This window comes from Scaptodrosophila lebanonensis, unplaced genomic scaffold (assembly GCF_003285725.1).
Source record: "Scaptodrosophila lebanonensis strain 11010-0011.00,11010-0021.00 unplaced genomic scaffold, SlebRS2 tig00000118-arrow-arrow-pilon, whole genome shotgun sequence".
Taxonomy (NCBI): domain Eukaryota; kingdom Metazoa; phylum Arthropoda; class Insecta; order Diptera; family Drosophilidae; genus Scaptodrosophila; species Scaptodrosophila lebanonensis.
This window is the reverse complement of record NW_022060578.1, coordinates 285,295-303,022: the sequence shown is the minus strand read 5'-3', so window position 1 is coordinate 303,022 and position 17,728 is coordinate 285,295. Positions and strand designations below refer to the sequence as shown.

The 17,728-nt window shown below is 39.3% G+C and overlaps 1 protein-coding gene across 2 annotated transcripts; it reads right to left on the bottom strand.

The window, feature by feature from the left end:
• Nucleotides 1-2,173: 2,173 nt before the first annotated feature.
• LOC115628620 lies at nt 2,174-16,276 on the bottom strand. Of its 2 annotated transcripts, XM_030524806.1 has the most exons (10): nt 16,126-16,276; nt 14,182-16,063; nt 12,676-13,023; nt 12,141-12,610; nt 11,308-11,377; nt 11,178-11,220; nt 10,998-11,121; nt 10,734-10,945; nt 7,430-7,487; nt 2,174-3,911 (listed from the first exon to the last, which is right to left on the bottom strand). In XM_030524806.1, exons 2-10 carry the CDS (start codon nt 16,024-16,026, stop codon nt 2,357-2,359), a joined length of 4,725 nt encoding a protein of 1,574 aa, XP_030380666.1. In that variant the 5' UTR covers nt 16,027-16,063; nt 16,126-16,276; the 3' UTR covers nt 2,174-2,356. The 2 variants fall into 2 exon arrangements, with proteins under 2 accessions (XP_030380666.1, XP_030380665.1); XM_030524805.1 differs by having other exon boundaries at nt 14,182-16,276.
• Between the last annotated feature and the right edge of the window lie 1,452 nt (nt 16,277-17,728).

Below are 17,728 nucleotides of genomic sequence, written 5' to 3'. Positions count from 1 at the left end.
ATGTTTATTCGCCGATTAGTTAATTAAAAACAACAATATGTACATATGTATGTGTGTATTCACACAGCCAATTTCGCCTAAACATAGTAAATTACTTGAAATCTTGTCCGTCAATGAGAAACCAGAAACCGTATAAAACCAGCCACAGCAGCTTCGGACAATATGCATTGTAACATTGTAACATTGTGTATGCACATCCCATGATACAAACAATCAGAGAATATAGATATTCTGTCAATCGAAACGTTGAAGAAACTCAAGACAAATGACAGAATGCACCCTCTATGCTTGTATCATTTGTTATACATTTAGTGGGTAAAGCTGTACAAGAACACACAAACGGGCAGGCGTACATCAGAAAGTTTTGTTATTTTAGCTCTCTTACTTCCTAAAATTCTTGCGTTCATACAGACAGTCATTCGCCCCCACCCCTGTGTGTTACATACGTTTGCATAAAATTAGAATACTTTTTTACCCTTTGGGTACAGGATACACAAATACACCAGCGTATACAAATGCTTTTGTACAGTTGCAATACAATGTACATATTTATATCGGGCTTGTTGCTTATGTGGCTTTTGGTGGCAGAGATTACACTTATGGCCATAACTTCCTTTAAAATTGGCCTATCATGATGAAACTTGACAAAGGGACACATAAGTATTAACTACAAGTATATATACCTGTACAGCGTACTCATATGTCTACAACATTTGGTGTTTTTAGTTCTTATAGTCTCTGAGATCCGGATGTTCATACGGACAGGCAGCCAGGGCTAGATTGACTCGTCTTGTCATGCTGATAAAGAACCTATACGGGGTGTGCCACGCCTCCTTCTGCCTGTTACATTTTCCACCTCCCGCAAATCCAATATACTCGTACTCTATATACTCTCTATACCCCGCGTTTTGCGGGGGAGAAGGGGGTGGGAGGGAAATTCCAAAATACACATTTTCTGCGTATTCACATAAGGCATCTTGGACTTTAAATTTGATATCCCTAGGTCATATAGTCTCTGAGATATAGGCGATTATACGAACGGCGTTACGGAAAAACCCTCATAGGGGGAAGTGGGGGGAAAATAAAAAAAATAAAACAAACTCGTATAGCGTACATACATAACGTGTTCATACGGACGGACAAACAGACAGACAGGGCTAGATCGACTCGTCTTGTCATGCTGATCAAGAGTATATATACTTTTTGGGGTCTGCCACGCCTCCTTCTGCCTGTTACATTTTTCACTTCCCGCAAACCAAACTTGGTATCCAAAGAAAGGACGAGTTTAATTCATCCCCCCCCACTCCCCGCAATTCATGTTTTTCATAACTCCTGTAATTCTTGGAATTTTGGCACGTGATTAGGGATTATGTGTACGTTTGATAAGTTTCATCATGATTGGTCAATTCTGAAGAAAGTTATAGCCATTAATAAAATCGCTGACCATAATTTGTATTTAATTAAATTAAATAATTTAATAACATTAATTTTTTAAAATTAATTAAAAATTTTTGTTCAGTTTTTCTTTTTTGGTGGGAAGTACAGGGTATTTAACAGTTGAGCCTGCTCGACTTTAGCATTCCTTTCTTGTTTGAATCTCGACACAACCGAAGCCTCAAAAAAACCGTCTAAGAATTAAATCGACAAAGAACAGATTTTGAAGAGAAAGAGTGATGAACATTACACAACCCAACACAACCCGGTCGACGAAAAGTATCTTAAATATGCCATATTCTTACAAAATCGTAATATTTTTTGTTTATTCAATTAACTGAACATTACTTTTATATTTGCTCTATTATTAACAGGTTAAGGGCACGATGTAGGTAATATTAACTAAGTTAATTATTGTAATTAACCATTATCAAACGTTCATTATAAAGTATATGTAGCCAATTTTAACAATGATACAGAGAAAAATATAATGTGACTTTTTGAAGAAGAAAACTATTGAAGCCGGGCGTAATTCTCTGGTATTATATTATGGCCGGTCTGAAGAAAACTAATTTTAAACAATTGTATGCGCCATCATTTACCTTTATCAACAGCAATGCTGGGACATATGTAAGTATGTATAAACAACGCCATAGGAACTGTTTTTTAGTAGGTACTAGTTTTCACAAATAAGTAAAATTGTTAAATTTGTATTCTAAAATATAAAGATGTGTGATAGTTGTAGAGCAACATTAACCAGTGGGCATTGGAGGGGTTGGACCCACCTTTACCCTTCAAAATGATGTTATTGAATTAATATATTAAATAAAACACATTCTTTCGATCAATAATGAAAACATTTGGAAGATAAAATTAAAACGTATGACTAATGCTTCGTAGTATCTTCTAAACAGAGGCAATCTTAACGCGAAATATTTCTTAGTGTCTTCTCCACATTTCTGTAAGTGCGCGGCGGAATTGTTTCCAGAAGTAAACGTTGGTAACTATCGTGCTGGGATAAGGCTTGAAATAGCGACTTGGCATAGCTACGCGTCTCTAAACTGCCCTCGAGCAGTAGGTTTGCTCCCACGATGAAAAATTTGTCTCGGCTCTCACGATTCATGGCATAGACACGATCACTGCCCAGGCGCTCCACCAACCTGAATAAAAGTTTTGCAGAAGCTGTACGTACCAATGCATTCTGGTGTTGAGCGCCCTTCATAGTCAATATGTTTATCACTTTGGGAGGTTGTACATTGTCCACCATTGATTCTAGTGCTCGAGTGGCATCGGCGCGAAGAAAGCGATTCGTGTCGGCAGTGCGATGCAGCAGAGCACAGACCAGATCATCGCACTCAACCTCCAAGGATTTGGACTTGATGGCAAACAGCTCAGCTGCAGCTTGACAAGCGGCACGTGCAACCTGTGAGCGCAAATTACGCACAGAACGTGTCAGTTGAATAGATGTCATGTGCATGTGCTGTTCCAGATATTCTCCATGGTAACGCATCAGGCACACAATGGACTTTAAGCCGGCCATATTAACTTCCCAGTTGCGAGAGTCTAGCTGATCGAAAGTCTTCAGTAGAGCTTCGCGTGGCTTTTCAAATCGCGTCATATTCTGCGGAAACAGATCTGCCTGGGAAATCTTGATTGCTTGCTTAACTGGCGAAACACGGCGCTTGTGACGTAACAAATATAAGGTCTTTGATTTTTGTTGGAGTGACGAGTGCTTTGCCGACAAACTGCTGTTCCCTAATTGCGAGCCAGACTGTGAGCTGTTGTCTGTTGTGCTGGTGTCCAGCGATTCTTGCTTTCGGGTGCCATAAAAAGAGTCCAGCGAGACGCTTCGCGAGTTTCGAAACAAATTATCATTCGAACAGTTCGCACTCCCTTGGTTTTCGTTTGCAACGGTCAGTGGCTCCACATTGTGACCCTTTGAATCCTGCAACATTTTACCGGGCGACAAATCTATAGCCGCTGACTCCACCTCATGCTGAAGCCTCTCAACTACTACAAAGCTATTGCTATCCTCGATTTCCTCTTCAATAGCAAGCGATTTCATGGACTGAGCGCGTGAAAGCTGAGGTGTTCCGTCCTCCAGTTGGGTCTTAATGCTTTCCGACTTGCTATGTAAGCTTGTGATGCTTTCATTTCGCGTCAGATTTGACTCTCCCATGGTAGGATCCTTGGCAACAAAATCTTTTATTATGAGCTCATTAATCGATTCGGCTATAGTAGTGCTTTCGTCGGTCGGTCCGTTATCAGTAAGGGATGGACAGCTTGCGGGTGGTTTACTTATCTCATTGCTTGTGTTTGATTTTGCCGAGGCAGTAGACTTCTGTGAATAACTAAAAGACTTAAATGAGAGAGGCGAGCCGTCGTCGTGGTCATTCGTTTGTAGTGGTTCATTTGCTTCTGTGTGAGCGATTTCTTCTACAGCTATTATCGGTTCGTTTTGGAAAATGCCTTCCGACCTGTAAAATAAATTATAGTTGTTTTTAAATATTTTCGAAAACTTTAAGAAATAAATAATAATAATATTAATTTTGATTATGATTATGATGTAAAGCCCCATGTTACAACTCACGCAATTATTTTGGAGCCACCGTCAGCATGATGTTCAGAGAGTTCGCACATATTTACTATTGTCGACGACTCCACAAACAGAACTGTCGAATTTTCGGTGATATCTTTTTTATTTTTATCAATTTTCATCGATTTTCTTCGCCGTCGTTTTATGCTTATTGGCCGTTCAAACAGAGAAAAACCTAAACATATACGCAGGTTGCGACCACAACACAGGCCTTGCCTTAGTGCTAATCTCATTGTTATCCACTTTTCCTGCAGCACTCTGAGCGAAATGCGCAACAAATTCGCAAGAAGTGTTTTAAAGCGATATACATTTTCCATTTTTCCAATTAATACTTATTTAAATGATTGCTTTGCAACTATTTTGAACAATTTTAAGGCCCGCAACTTCGTTGGCAGATGGTGGTCTCACTGAAGGCAATGCCGATACTATTCGTGCATATACACGTATATGTACATATACCTATGACATACCTATGACACTACATTTTCATATCATTAATATACAATACTAACATGCGAAAGTTTCAAACGAAAATGTACAATGAACAGCGACACGCACATGCACTTGCACACTCAGACGTTGAACCGACTAGCATTTACATATGTATGTATGTATGTATTGTTTTACACTTATATAGAAAAGCTGGCCACTGGTCTAACATTAGTATTAGCCGCAATACTTGTAAGAGTTTGTATTTTACAAACGAAAGCTTTCTTAGTCACACTCGGCTTTCTTCGTATATTGGCGAAGGCGGCCGGCGAACGGGAATACAATTGGTGGCACCTGTGCGGCAAAGCTCAGCTGTAAGTCCTTTGTTAAAATACGAAGGTATACTTGTATTTTTTTTGGCATATGAATGCCTGCATATACCTATGTACGCAAACTTAAATGTTTACTACACTTCCTTTAAGATAAAAGGGTATCTTGTGATCGGATGCGACGTGAGTGTATTCAAAACAGGCTTCATCCAACGGCAGTGTGGTTTGAACCACTATTCCTTTCGAGGAGAACGATTTCAAAAACAGGCATTTGGATTAACACAAAATGTATACAGAAATGGATTGGGCTAACTCTGAAATAGCCTGATCCCACTCTGCCAGCAGCTATTGTTGTTGTTGCTGCTTTGGCTCAACTCTGCACCTCTTAGTTGTACACACATACATACACATAGCCACATAGAGTGGGTATTTAAGAGTTGGGCCTGCTCGTCTCTAGCATTCAGTTTATTTACGCATTTACCCTAAAGGGAGAATTTGGTGTGTTTGGTTTTAGTACAACTATTGAATACTTTGGTTACATTTTCTATGTATTCGTGCGGACGGTCAGGGGGATATTCGATTCGTCCAGAGTCCGTATAACGTCTACTTCTGCCTCATACATACCTTTAGCATTTATACTTTCTAATAACCCTTTCACCCTTGGGGTAGAGGGCACACCGGCTTTTCATACCCTGTACCCAAAGAGCAAAAGGGTATACTAGTTTAGTGCGAATGTATGTAACACTCAGAAGGATGTGTGGTATATATATTATTGATCAGTATGACAAGACGAGTCGGTATATTTCAATTTGACAGGAAGTTATAGCCATAAATGTAATCTCTGCCCAAACTCTACCTGCAGCTTTGTTGGTGCTGCTGACACGATTCTGAAGCTATACATATGTAAACAAATGTCTCCACTTATGTTTGTATGTATAGAATAGTTTGTATGTAATTTAATTAATTTTTTTTTTTAACAATTCTTAAATTTTTATAGTCTGTACCCAAAGGGTAAAACGCTATATTAGTTTTGTGTGAATGTATATAATACACAGAAGGGGGCGTGGCAGACCCCACAAAGTATATATATTATTGTAAATATATTATTGATCAGGATGACAAGTCGAGTCGATATAGCCATGTCCGTCTGTCCGTCCGTCCATCTGTATGAAAGCAAGGATCTCAGCAAGTACAAGAGCAAGAATAACCAAACTTGGTATCCAGATGCTCTCCATGTACTCTGTACATGAAATGTACAAGAGTATATTAGGTTTGCGCGAGCTGAAAAATGTAACAGGCAGAAGGAGGCGTGGCAGACCCCACAAAGTATATATACAAGGTGTGTTCCAAAGTAAACAGGACATTAAAAAAAAAACAGAACAAATGGTTTCTTCGGCCAAATCAATTTATTTTATTCAAAATAGTCTCCTTTTTGCACGATCCAAAAGCATGTCGAACGAGTGTTTTAGCTCGTTGGCCGGTATCGCCGCCAGTATGCCGGTGCAAGCCTTTTGAATGGCCTCTACGTCTGCATAACTCTTTCCTTTCATGGGCAAATGCATTTTTCCGAAAAGTTAGAAGTCGCACGGTGCCATATCAGGTGAATACGGCGAGTGGTTAATGGTTAAAATGTGATTTTTGGTCAAATAATCGGCCTTCGAATGTTGGATTCTGAGTAATTTTTGGTCGTCAGTCAATTTGTGCGGAACAAACCGTGCACACACCTTTCTTAAGCGCAAATGTTCGGTCAAAATGCGATAAATCGATGTTTTGGAGATGTTCAATTCCATTTCAATCAATTTCAATGATGATTTCGGCTGATTTTTGAAAACGTTGAAACAACTCGTGCACTCTGCTACGGGATAGGCAATCATCGTCATAAACTTGTTCCATCAATTAAAACTTTTCGGTAAAAGTTTTACCAATTTTAAATCAAAATTTAATGTTGGCTCTTTGTTCAAAGCTCATTTTCGCACCGATAACACAAACATACTGACTCTTAAAACGCAATAACTTCACTTCCAGTCTATGAAATGTCATGAAATTCTCACTGGACAATCGATTAAGATAGCAGATTCTAACGCTCCAGTCGACATATAGATAGCGCCTCCAGGGGGCACTAGATTCAAAAAGTCCTGTTTACTTTGGAATGCACCTTGTATTCTTGATCGGCATGACAAGACGAGTCGATCTATGTCTGTCTGTCTGTCCGTATGAACACCTCGATCTCAGAGACTATAAGAGTTAGAGACACCAAAATTCGTATAATCGCCTATATCTCGGAGACAATAAGACCTAGACACACAAAATTTTGGTTCAAGATGCACTATGTGCCATAAATATAATTGTTGCCCAGGGGCTGCCCGCAACTGTTGATGATGTTGGTGCTTTGGTTGACTGCAAACATGATCACACAGACACGAATAGACATGCATACACTCACATAGACGCAATTGCTATGTAAATGTGCAATTATACACCCTTTACACGGGACACCCGCCTTTAGCTTCTCTACTTGTTTTTTTAGAAATTCAATTACGAAGGTTAAGTACTTTTTACTTAAACATTAAACAATTGGTACTTAAACAATTTGGTATAACGTACCGGATAAGTATATTGATATGTTTCTTTATAAACTTACCTTAATTCCATACCGCTTTTGTGCTCCTCAAATATCCTAAATGGCTTCAGTTTGTTATCTGTGGAACATAGGTTTATCGTTATCGAGGGACTGCAGTAATTACTTATAATAAAATATAAGGAAACAATTTTGGACATAACTATAGTAAATAAATAATAAATAAATTGTAGTCAAGAAAAAATGGAGGTATATACGGCTGTCTACTACATGCAATACTTATCATCAGTTCGACAGCTTTAACGAAGGAGTAATGATTAAGACAAATGAATTTGATATCACTGTTTTGCAAAATGATAGCATAGCATCTACCATGTTTCCTTCCGTACAACAAACTTTAATAGTACCGATATTATACGCTTTCACTTAAAGTGCGGGATAAATTTTAAAATTTAACAAAATAAATAAAGACAAGTAAAAAAGCTAAAGTCGGGTGTCCCGACTTTGAAATACTCTGTACATACAAGTATGTTTAGAATAATTATAGAAATTAAAAAAGTAAGAGAATTAAAAAAAAAAAATTTGATCGATTTTAGCTCTTTTGGTATTCGAACTCACGTAAAGGGTGTATAATTGCACATATACAAAGCAATTGGGTCTATGTGAGTGTATGAATGTTTATGCGCGTCTATTTATGTCTGTGTAAGCATTTTCGCAGTCAACCAAACAGCAACATCAACAACAGCCGCGGGCAGCGCTTGAGCAGCGCTGCAGCAGCAAATATATTTATGGCTATAACTTCTTGTTAAATCGGTCTATATACATAGTGAAACTTGGCATACGGACACATAATAACTAACTGGGGGTATTTCCAAAATTTTAGTTCGAAATTCCAAGAATTACGGGAGTTAGAGAAAATCGCGATTTGCTTGGGAGAGGGGGGAGGGAGGGAAATTCCAAAATACACATTTTCTAAGGCATCTGGGACTAAAATTTGGTGTCCGTAGGTCTTATAGTCTCTTAGATATAGGCGGTTATACGAATGGAAAATCGGGAAAACCCCCATAGGGGGGAAGTGGGGGGGAAAATCAAAAAAATAAAACAAACTTGCACAGCGTACACATATAACGCATATTTGTGCAAAATTTGGTGTCTCTATCTCTTATAGTCTCTGAGATCCAGGTGTTCATACGGACGGACAGACTGACAGACGGACAGACAGACAGACAGGGCTATATCGATTCGTCTCGTCATGCTGATCAAGAATATATATACTTTGTGGGGTCTGCCACGCCTCCTTCTGCCTGTTACATTTTCAGCTCCCGCAAACGTAATATACTCTTGTACATTTTATGTACAGAGTATAACAAGAGAGAACGCTACAGTCAAGCAAGCCCGACAGTAAAACAGTCTGTACTCTCCACAAAAAAAGAAAAATTAAAGCAAAAAAAAAAAAAAAAAAAATTTAATTATCAAAAAATTAATTAATTGAATTAATTAATTAAATCAATAAATAAAATGTATTTAATACATACATAGAAGACATGTTTATGTACAGTTTTAAAAGCATACATTTACATCATCGTGTCTATGCGTGTATGTATACAGCACAAAGTTGAACCAAAGCAGCAACAACAACAACAGCTTCGGACAGCGCTGCTGGCAGAGCTGCAGGCAGCGCATGGCCAGCGATTTTATTTATTGATCAGTATGACAAGACGAGTCGATATAGCCATGCCGTCAGTCCATCTGTATGAGCGCAAGGATATCAGAAGGTACAAGAGCTAGAATTACCAAACTTGGTATCTAGGTTCCCCTAAGCCCCAGGCAGATCAAGTTTGTCTTTGTTTTGTTAGTGTTTATGTGTCCGTATGCTAAGTTTCATTATGAAAGGTCAATTTGGAAGGAAATGATAGACATACATACATACACGCATATAAACACGCATAGATACGATTCTGATTTTGATAATGTATTTGTATTCTAGAAGTTCCAAATATCAGATGTGATCTAACATGGCTTGAATTGCTTGTTCTCAAAATATAAAAGGCGACATGCGTATTGATAATGATGAAACCAAAAATCAATATTAAATAAAAACAAAAGTTTTAGACTTGGTATTAATAAAAAACAAGTAAAAAAGCTAAAGTCGGGTGTCCCGACTTTGAAATACTCTGCACATATGTTTACAATAATTATAGAAAATAAAAAAAATTAAGAAAATAAAAAAAAATTTGATCGGTATTCGAACTCACGTAAAGGGTGTATAATTGCACATTTACATAGCAATTGCGTCTGTGTGAGTGTATGTATGCCTATGCGCATCTATTCGTGTCTGTGTAAGCATTTTCGCAGTCAACCAAACAGCAACATCAACAACAGCCGCGGGCAGCGCTGCATCAGCAAATATATTTATGGCTATAACTTCTTGTTAAATCGGTCTATCATAATGAAATTTGGCATACGGACACATAATAACCAACTGGGGGTATTTCCAAAATTTTAGTTCGAAATTCCAAGAATTACGGGAGTTACGATTTGCGGGGTAGAGGGGGGAGGGAGGGGAATTCCAAAATATACATTTTCTGCGTATGCACATAAGGCATCTGGGACTAAAATTTGGTGTTCCTAGGTCTTATAGTCTCCGAGATATAGGCGATTATACGAATGGAAAATCGGGAAAACCCCCATAGGGGGGAAGTGGGGGGGAAAATCAAAAAAATAAAACAAACTCGTATAGAATACACACATAACGCATCTTTGTGCAAAATTTGGTGTCTCTATCTCTTATAGTCTCTGAGATCCAGGTGTTCATACGGACGGACAGACGGACAGACAGACAGACAGGGCTAGATCGACTCGTCTTGTCACGCTGATCAATAATATATATACTTTGTGGGGTCTGCCACGCCTCCTTCTGCCTGTTACATTTTTCAGCTCCCGCAAACCTAATATACTCTTGTACATTTCATGTACAGAGTATAAATACGGGAGTTATGGAAAATCGCTAATTGCGGGGGAGAGCTCTAGCTCTTATAGTCTCTGAGATTTGGGAGATTATACGAATGAAAAATCGGGAAATCCCCCATAGGGAGAAGTGGAGGGAAATTAAAAAAATAAAATAAACTTGCACAGCGTATACACATAAGGCATCTTTGTGCAAAGTTTGGTGTCCCTAGCTGTTATAGTCTCTGAGATCCCGGTGTTCATATGGACGGACGGACGGACAGAGATCGACTCGTCTTGTCATGCTGATCAAAAAGATATATATTTTGTGGCCTCCTTCTGCCTGTTACATTTTCAGCTCGCGCAAACCTAATATACTCTTGTACATTTCATGTACAGAGTATAAACAAGGGGTACTTACTTCCTGAATCATAGTTCATATGGTTCGCTTGACAGTTGTGCTTAAGCTTTCTAAGGGCATTTGGGTGGGTTTTAGTTTTGTTAGAACCAAACTTTGGGTAGCAATCCACATCAATGTTCGCTCGATCTTCAAATCCAAATTGTTGAGGCACACGCTGTGCATTGCCGAGGGAATTAATTACATCCAACTGTTGGTGCTTCAAAGCTGGAAATCTTTTTGCAACGTATTAGCAAATAAATTGCATTATTATGTATATCCTCTTACCGGGAACTTTGTCTGTTGGGGCACAAATTTCTGGAGGTTAATTGCGTAAAACTGTCACTTCCACTGCTACAGGTTGTTGCTGTGCTATCGGTATCTGTGCAAGCCTTGGCTAGCATGCGACCATCTGAGATTGACAAAATATCACTTATGTTTACCAAAAATTAACTTAAAATGCCTTACCGTTGGACTTTTTGAATTGATAGCTTGGGAAATGTAAAGAGTCCTGAAAAGGAAACATAACAAAATTAATCATAAATTAAATATGATATTAACACTTTTCTGTACCAAAGTAGGTACTAGGCGTACGTACCATATTATTGGCCAAAGTTTCAGGTGGCGAATGAAAGGAATGGCTTTGTAGAATTTCATCCAAGGGACGGCTGTGTGTACCAATTAGATGAATAGCAATAGCATTATTATACTGGACATTTTTATACTCTGTACATGAAATGTACAAGGGTATATTAGGTTTGCGAGAGCTGAAAAATGTAACAGGCAGAAGGAGGAAGACCCCACAAAGAATATATATTCTCTATCAACGTGACAAGACGAGTCGATCTAGCCCTGTCTGTCTGTCTGTCCGTCCGTATGAACACCTGGATCTCAGAGACTATAAGAGATAGAGACACCAAATTTTGCACAAAGATGCCTTATGTGTGTACGCTATACGAGTTTGTTTTATTTTTTGGATTTTCCCTCCACTTCCCTCCTATGGGGCTTTTCCCGATTTTCCATTTGTATAATCGCCCATATCTCGGACACTATAAAAGCTATGGACACCAAATTTTAGTCCCACATGCCTTATGTGAATACGTAGAAATATTTTGGAATTTCCCTCCCTTCTCCCTCTCCCCCGCAATTAGTGTTTTCCATAATTCCTGTGTTTCTTGGAATTTTTTATTGAAATTCGGAAAATACGTCCAGTAAGTGATTATTTTAACAGGAAGTTATAGCCATATATGTATGTATGACCAAGCAGCGCCCGCAGCTGTTGTTGTTTTTACTGCTTAGCACAGGCACACGAGACATACACAGACACACACATACACCCATAATTATTCTACACATATGTACAGAGTATTTCAAAATCGGGACACCCGACTTTAGCTTATCTACTTGTTAAATTTATATTTCTGACCATACCTGTTTTCTGGCGTGTTTTTCAATGAATTTCCATTGAGTGCACACGGTTTGTCGGCGTAACGCCTTGGACGTTTTCGAATGGCATTGGGGGAGGCAGAACTCTCGCCTTGCATAATCCAATCTACATCGGCTCCATAACGTTCATTATTGCTGTGATCGACGGAATATAACACTGAATCATCTCCAGTAACGCTGGTAGTCTGACGACGCGACAATCTCGATTTTATGGCCGCCAGTAATGAGGAACTGACTTCGTTATCGTCTAGTACATCAGCGACAATCGCTAGTATTTGATCACCTGAGGATATACCTGCAAGCACAGTAAGCACCTCAAGGGCTGCTTGCCGTACGCGTCGCTTGCGATTAAGTAATGAGTGTACTGCTTGTGCAGTAAGATTTTTAATATCGAAGCATGTCCTGGGAGAAGTCCTCAAAGCGAAAATGGACATTTGTAAGGCATTTTTGCGGAACTGTTCGAAAACATAAAAACTAATGTTAGACATTCCTCTAATGCGGCTTCGATGGGTGGTACTACCTTGGAGCTTTTGCCATGCAATAACTCGGGAGATGTTAGTTTGGTTACAATAGTTCCCGCCGGCAGGCGCTGCATTAATGCCTTGCACACCCGATTCGCTCCAGCATTGTCCTGTCTACATAGTCCAGTTATTATTTGGAGTGTACGATCCTCCAAGTTATCGAGTGGTAGCCGCGAAATAAGATTTGAGAGTACTCCTCTTTTTTCATTGGCTACTTCATGGTGGCGCTCTGAGGAAAGCAGGGTCCGAAGTACGCTTTCTAAGTAGGGCAGTACCAATGCCAATGTACTCGAAGACTGGAGCGACAGTTCCAGCTCAGTAATTGCCTTCAAGCGGTTGCGCCAGTCCTGGACGACAGGTGAGTTAATTGAGTTTTATTGGTAACAGTTTTTATTTAGGACATCTCAGTAATTGAGACCCTCCCAGAAATATTGTGAAAAATAGCAACGAAGAAAGACCTCTATTGCTCTCCATCATTTTCCTACCTTCACACTACCGCTTTCTCCCATTATACGTTGTGTTATATTTGGTATGCTCCATACTTTTGATTATTGTTTTATTATTTTTGTGCTTTTGCTGACCCAGTTCTTGTCCCACTTTGAAATTGGTCTCTGTCGCTGCTAAGTTTAATCTCTCAACCCCATATAAAGTTACTTACTATTATATTACGACACGATAAGCCTGTGTGTGAATTGCTGCTGTACTATGACTATCGCGTGCACCTTAATGATTGACCGGCCCGGGCACAGCAAATTTATGTATAGTACGAATACATACTCGTACGTATGTAAAAAAGCTACCAAATATAGCACAGAATACGACTTATATATGTATATAACAACTTTTACAATGAGTATATAGCATCAGATAGTTATGATTTAAACAGCGGGTTTTTAATTTAAATATGAAGTATTCAAAATAGTATGATTTATTAAAATGCAAAGAGACGTATGATGCACAAATCATCATTGCATTGCAATATATATATATATATATATATATATATATATATATATATATATATATATATATATATATATATATATATATATATATATATATATATATATCTAGAGCGCAGATTTTAAGGTTTTAAAGATGCTATCATGTTTTATACAAACGCGTGTCGTAGTGGTATGGAAACATGTGCGTGCAGTTGACAGGAAGCTATTTTTAAAAATGCATAAAAAGTGACGCCCAGGGTCGAAGAATGTATGCAAGCAGATATGAGTAATGTATATATTAATGCGTGTCATGTCACTAATAAAGTAAGGTGATTTTATGAAGGAAAAATATTAACGCATACGAAATTGTACACCTATATTCTAGTGACCCAGTTATGTCGATAGTGGTAGATTTACATCTAGGGGTAACATACATTAAGAGTTTTGTGTGTTTTTTTTATGTGACTTTGTAGGTGCGTGTAGGTTTAGCTTCCAATTAGGCCAAATAGTATTCAAACTATGGTTGACATAGCAAGAAGAAAATTTAAGCGCACAACTTACCCCAGAACGGAGATTCATTATAGTTTTATAGCCAACAATATCAAGATCTTCCCAAGTTTTTGGTGAAACAAATGACTCTATAGATGCACTGGAGAGCAGTTTGTTCTCGGTGTTAACCAAACCACTATCTTCACTTGCGTTACGTTGCAGGAGCCGTGGCGAAGGGTCTCGCTGGAGATTATGCAAAACCTCAATTTGCTTGTGCGGCACCTTAGGACTGATATTAACTGGGCCTGTTGGGCTGCGATGGGCGGACGTGAAGAGGGATTGGCTCAAGTTGGAGTCCTGTCTTTTTATTAAGTTATTGTTTGACATTAACTGTTGTTTTTCATTGCCTTCACTTCCATTGTGCTCTGGAGTCGAAAGTTTATTACCAGAACATATTAAAGGTTTCGTATTATCGCTAGGTATGTCAAGGTGGAGTGGAATATTTAGAACTTGGGCCGCCTTTTCAGGAGAATTTATTGGAGTGGGCATGGGTTGCGTATAGTGAGTAGTAAAATTGATCTTTTCAGAACTGGGGTGAGCCTGTGCAACTGTATTGTTGCTATTCGAGTTGCCGGTCAAGGAAGGTACATCGCTGTCAGGTGTTCGCATTTTAACCACCTCCCCTCCAAAAGTTACTCGCTTCAATGCACGCGTTGGTGTGTTAGGCGCGGTAAGCGGGTTTGATGGATAATTAGCCAGCTCCTCAACATCTGAGTCACTTATTATCTGCAATATGCTCGAGCTTAGCTCACTCTGAGAGTTTCCGCTTTTGTGGCAGCTAGGTAAAGTAAGCATCGGACTATCGAGCCTCTCGGTTTCGGTGTCGGCCTCGAGTATACGCATGGTCAACGTGTCGTCATTTATTTTGATTTCGGTTTCCATAATGACTTTGCCCCTGTCCGGGAGCATGACCGGCATCAGTTGATTCGTCACTTCCTGGCCAATTGGCCAGTAGGTCTCACGCGGAAGTGCTCGCCATGCGCCAGCTTTTGCACCGACTCCGTATAATTTGCAAAGCTGCAAGTATTGTGTGATGGCATTGCCTTTACCCACCTTAGTCATGTGTTCCTCAAATTCAGTTACTCCCAAGAGCTCGTTTAATTTGTTCAATACCTTTATAGTGATTTCTTGCAGTTTTAATTGGCCCATTCGCAATACTAGGCGGTCCATAATATGCTGTACTATAATTTGTCGCTGAGGTCTGCGCAAAATCGATTGAAGTAACGCTGGAATGGATAATAATACACCGCAGCTTAAGCGCCCGTAGGAATCGTTTTGCGATTGTTGGTCGAAGCCGCTTTCTAATATGTGCAGCATCACTGTTTCAGGTATGGACGTCTCGGCGAGATAGACACGCAGACAGTCAAGTGCTCCTTTTCGGACAGTGGGGGCCTGATGCCCCAGATTATCTACCAGAAGCGTTGTCAGCTGTTCCATATGACTGTCTGCATCGGCCCGCATCACGACAAGCACGTCGACAAGGACTCGGAGGGCATGTTGACGCACTTGCCATTCCGGATCTCGCAAGCGCTCATAAAATTCATTGTATATGCTCGCTAGACCTATTGCTTCGGGAAGACGACGGGTACGTAAAATGTGCTCCCACAATGGTGTGAGTTGCACTGTGCCCGTAGATAACACGGCTCGACGTGGGGGCTTATTCACGATTTCAGTGTTGATATTAGAATGGTTATTGTTATTGTCCTTATCATCGGAGCTGCATGATAATCGCATGTCATATAAGTTTTCACCTTGTCTGTAGTTAGGCAGTGCACTTCTGTTTTCAATCATCACATTCGTCGTTGGGGTTGCACTGTTGGTGTTCACTTTGCGTTCCAAAATTTGCCGAAGGAACATTACTAGTACGTCATTTGTCCTCTTTTACTGTAATTATCTAACTGGTAATATGCTATAACAATTATTGACACTTAATTGTAATATTCATTGGTCACGCACGCTCTCATCCGCTTAAGTCGGTCTGGTTATGGCCGTGAATTTGGCTCAATATTCAAATTTAGTTCAGAATCTGACAAGTTTCGACTAACGACTGTAAACGTTCTTAGATTGTTGTTCAGTTTTGTAGGGAATGTAGACGGTCGCGTGCCTAACCGAGCAATTGCTTTGGAGGCGATTTCACAACAAATACAGTGCGCATGTCATTTACCGCGCTGGAATAGTGTACGAAGATTGGGGTGTTTGTGTTAAGTGTTGTACAACATTTCATTTTACTAAATTTTTGGCTGACAGGATATTATGTGCACATAATATCCTATATTGTGATACAATTCGACACTAGTCAAGTCAGATACATACGCCTAAAATGAAAAATGTAACAGGCAGAAGGAGGCATGGCAGACCCCACAAAGTATATATATTCTTGATCATCATGACAAGACGAGTCGATCTAGCCCTGTCTGCCTGTCCGTCCGTATGAACACCTGGATCTCAGAGACTATAAGAGCTAGATACATACGCATAGAGGATTGTTTTAACGGTTTTTGTACCCTGTACCCAAAGGGCAAAAGGGTATATTACATGGAACACGTAGGTAGGTATTTATATATCTGTATACCAAGTTTCATTATGATAGGTTGATCAGAAAGAAAGTTATAGCCATATAACCAGGCCCAACGCACACATACATACATATGTACAAATACGCAAACACGCATAGACACGATTCTGATTGAAATGTATGTATGTAATTAATTAAATTAATTTAATTTAATTAATTAATTAATTATACAAGTATTTCTTTTTTTTTTGGGGTGATATAGGGTATTTAAGAGTTGAGTCTGCTCGACTTTAGCATTCCTTTCTTGTTATAGCCTGTACCCAAAGGGTGAAAGGCTATACTAGTTTTGTGCGAATGTATGTAACACACAGAAGGAGGCGTGGCAGACCCCACAAAGTATATATATTCTTGATCAGGGTGACAAGCCGAGTCGATTTAGCCATGTCCGTCCGTCCGTCCGTCTGTATGAGAGAAAGGATCTCAGAAGGTACAAGAACTAAAATTACCAAACTAGGTATCCAGGTTCCCTTAAGCCCTAGGCAGCTCAAGTTTATGTTTTTATTCTGATACACCCACCCCACTACCCGCAATTCGGTTTTTTTTATAACATCCGTAATTCTTGGAATTTTGAAATCAGTTTTAGTAGTTACGTCCAGTTAGTGCTTATGTGTCCGTATGCCAAGTTTCATCATGATAGGTCAATTCTGAAGAAAGTTATAGCCATAAATAAAATCGCTGCCCATGTTCTGCTTGCAGCTCCGCCCGTAGCTGTTGTTGATACTGTTGTTTTGGTTTACTGCAAACATGATTGCACGCGCATAGACATACATACATTCACATAGACGCAATTGCTATGTAAATGCGCAATTATACACCCTTTACGTGAGCTCGAATACCGAAAGAGGTAAAATCGATCAAAATTTTTTTTAAATTTTTTTAATTTCTATAATTATTCTAAAGATATGTGCAGAGTATTGCAAAGTCGGGACACCCGACTTTAGCTGTTTGCCTTACAATTAGTGGTCCAGAAGCCAGGAACCCAAT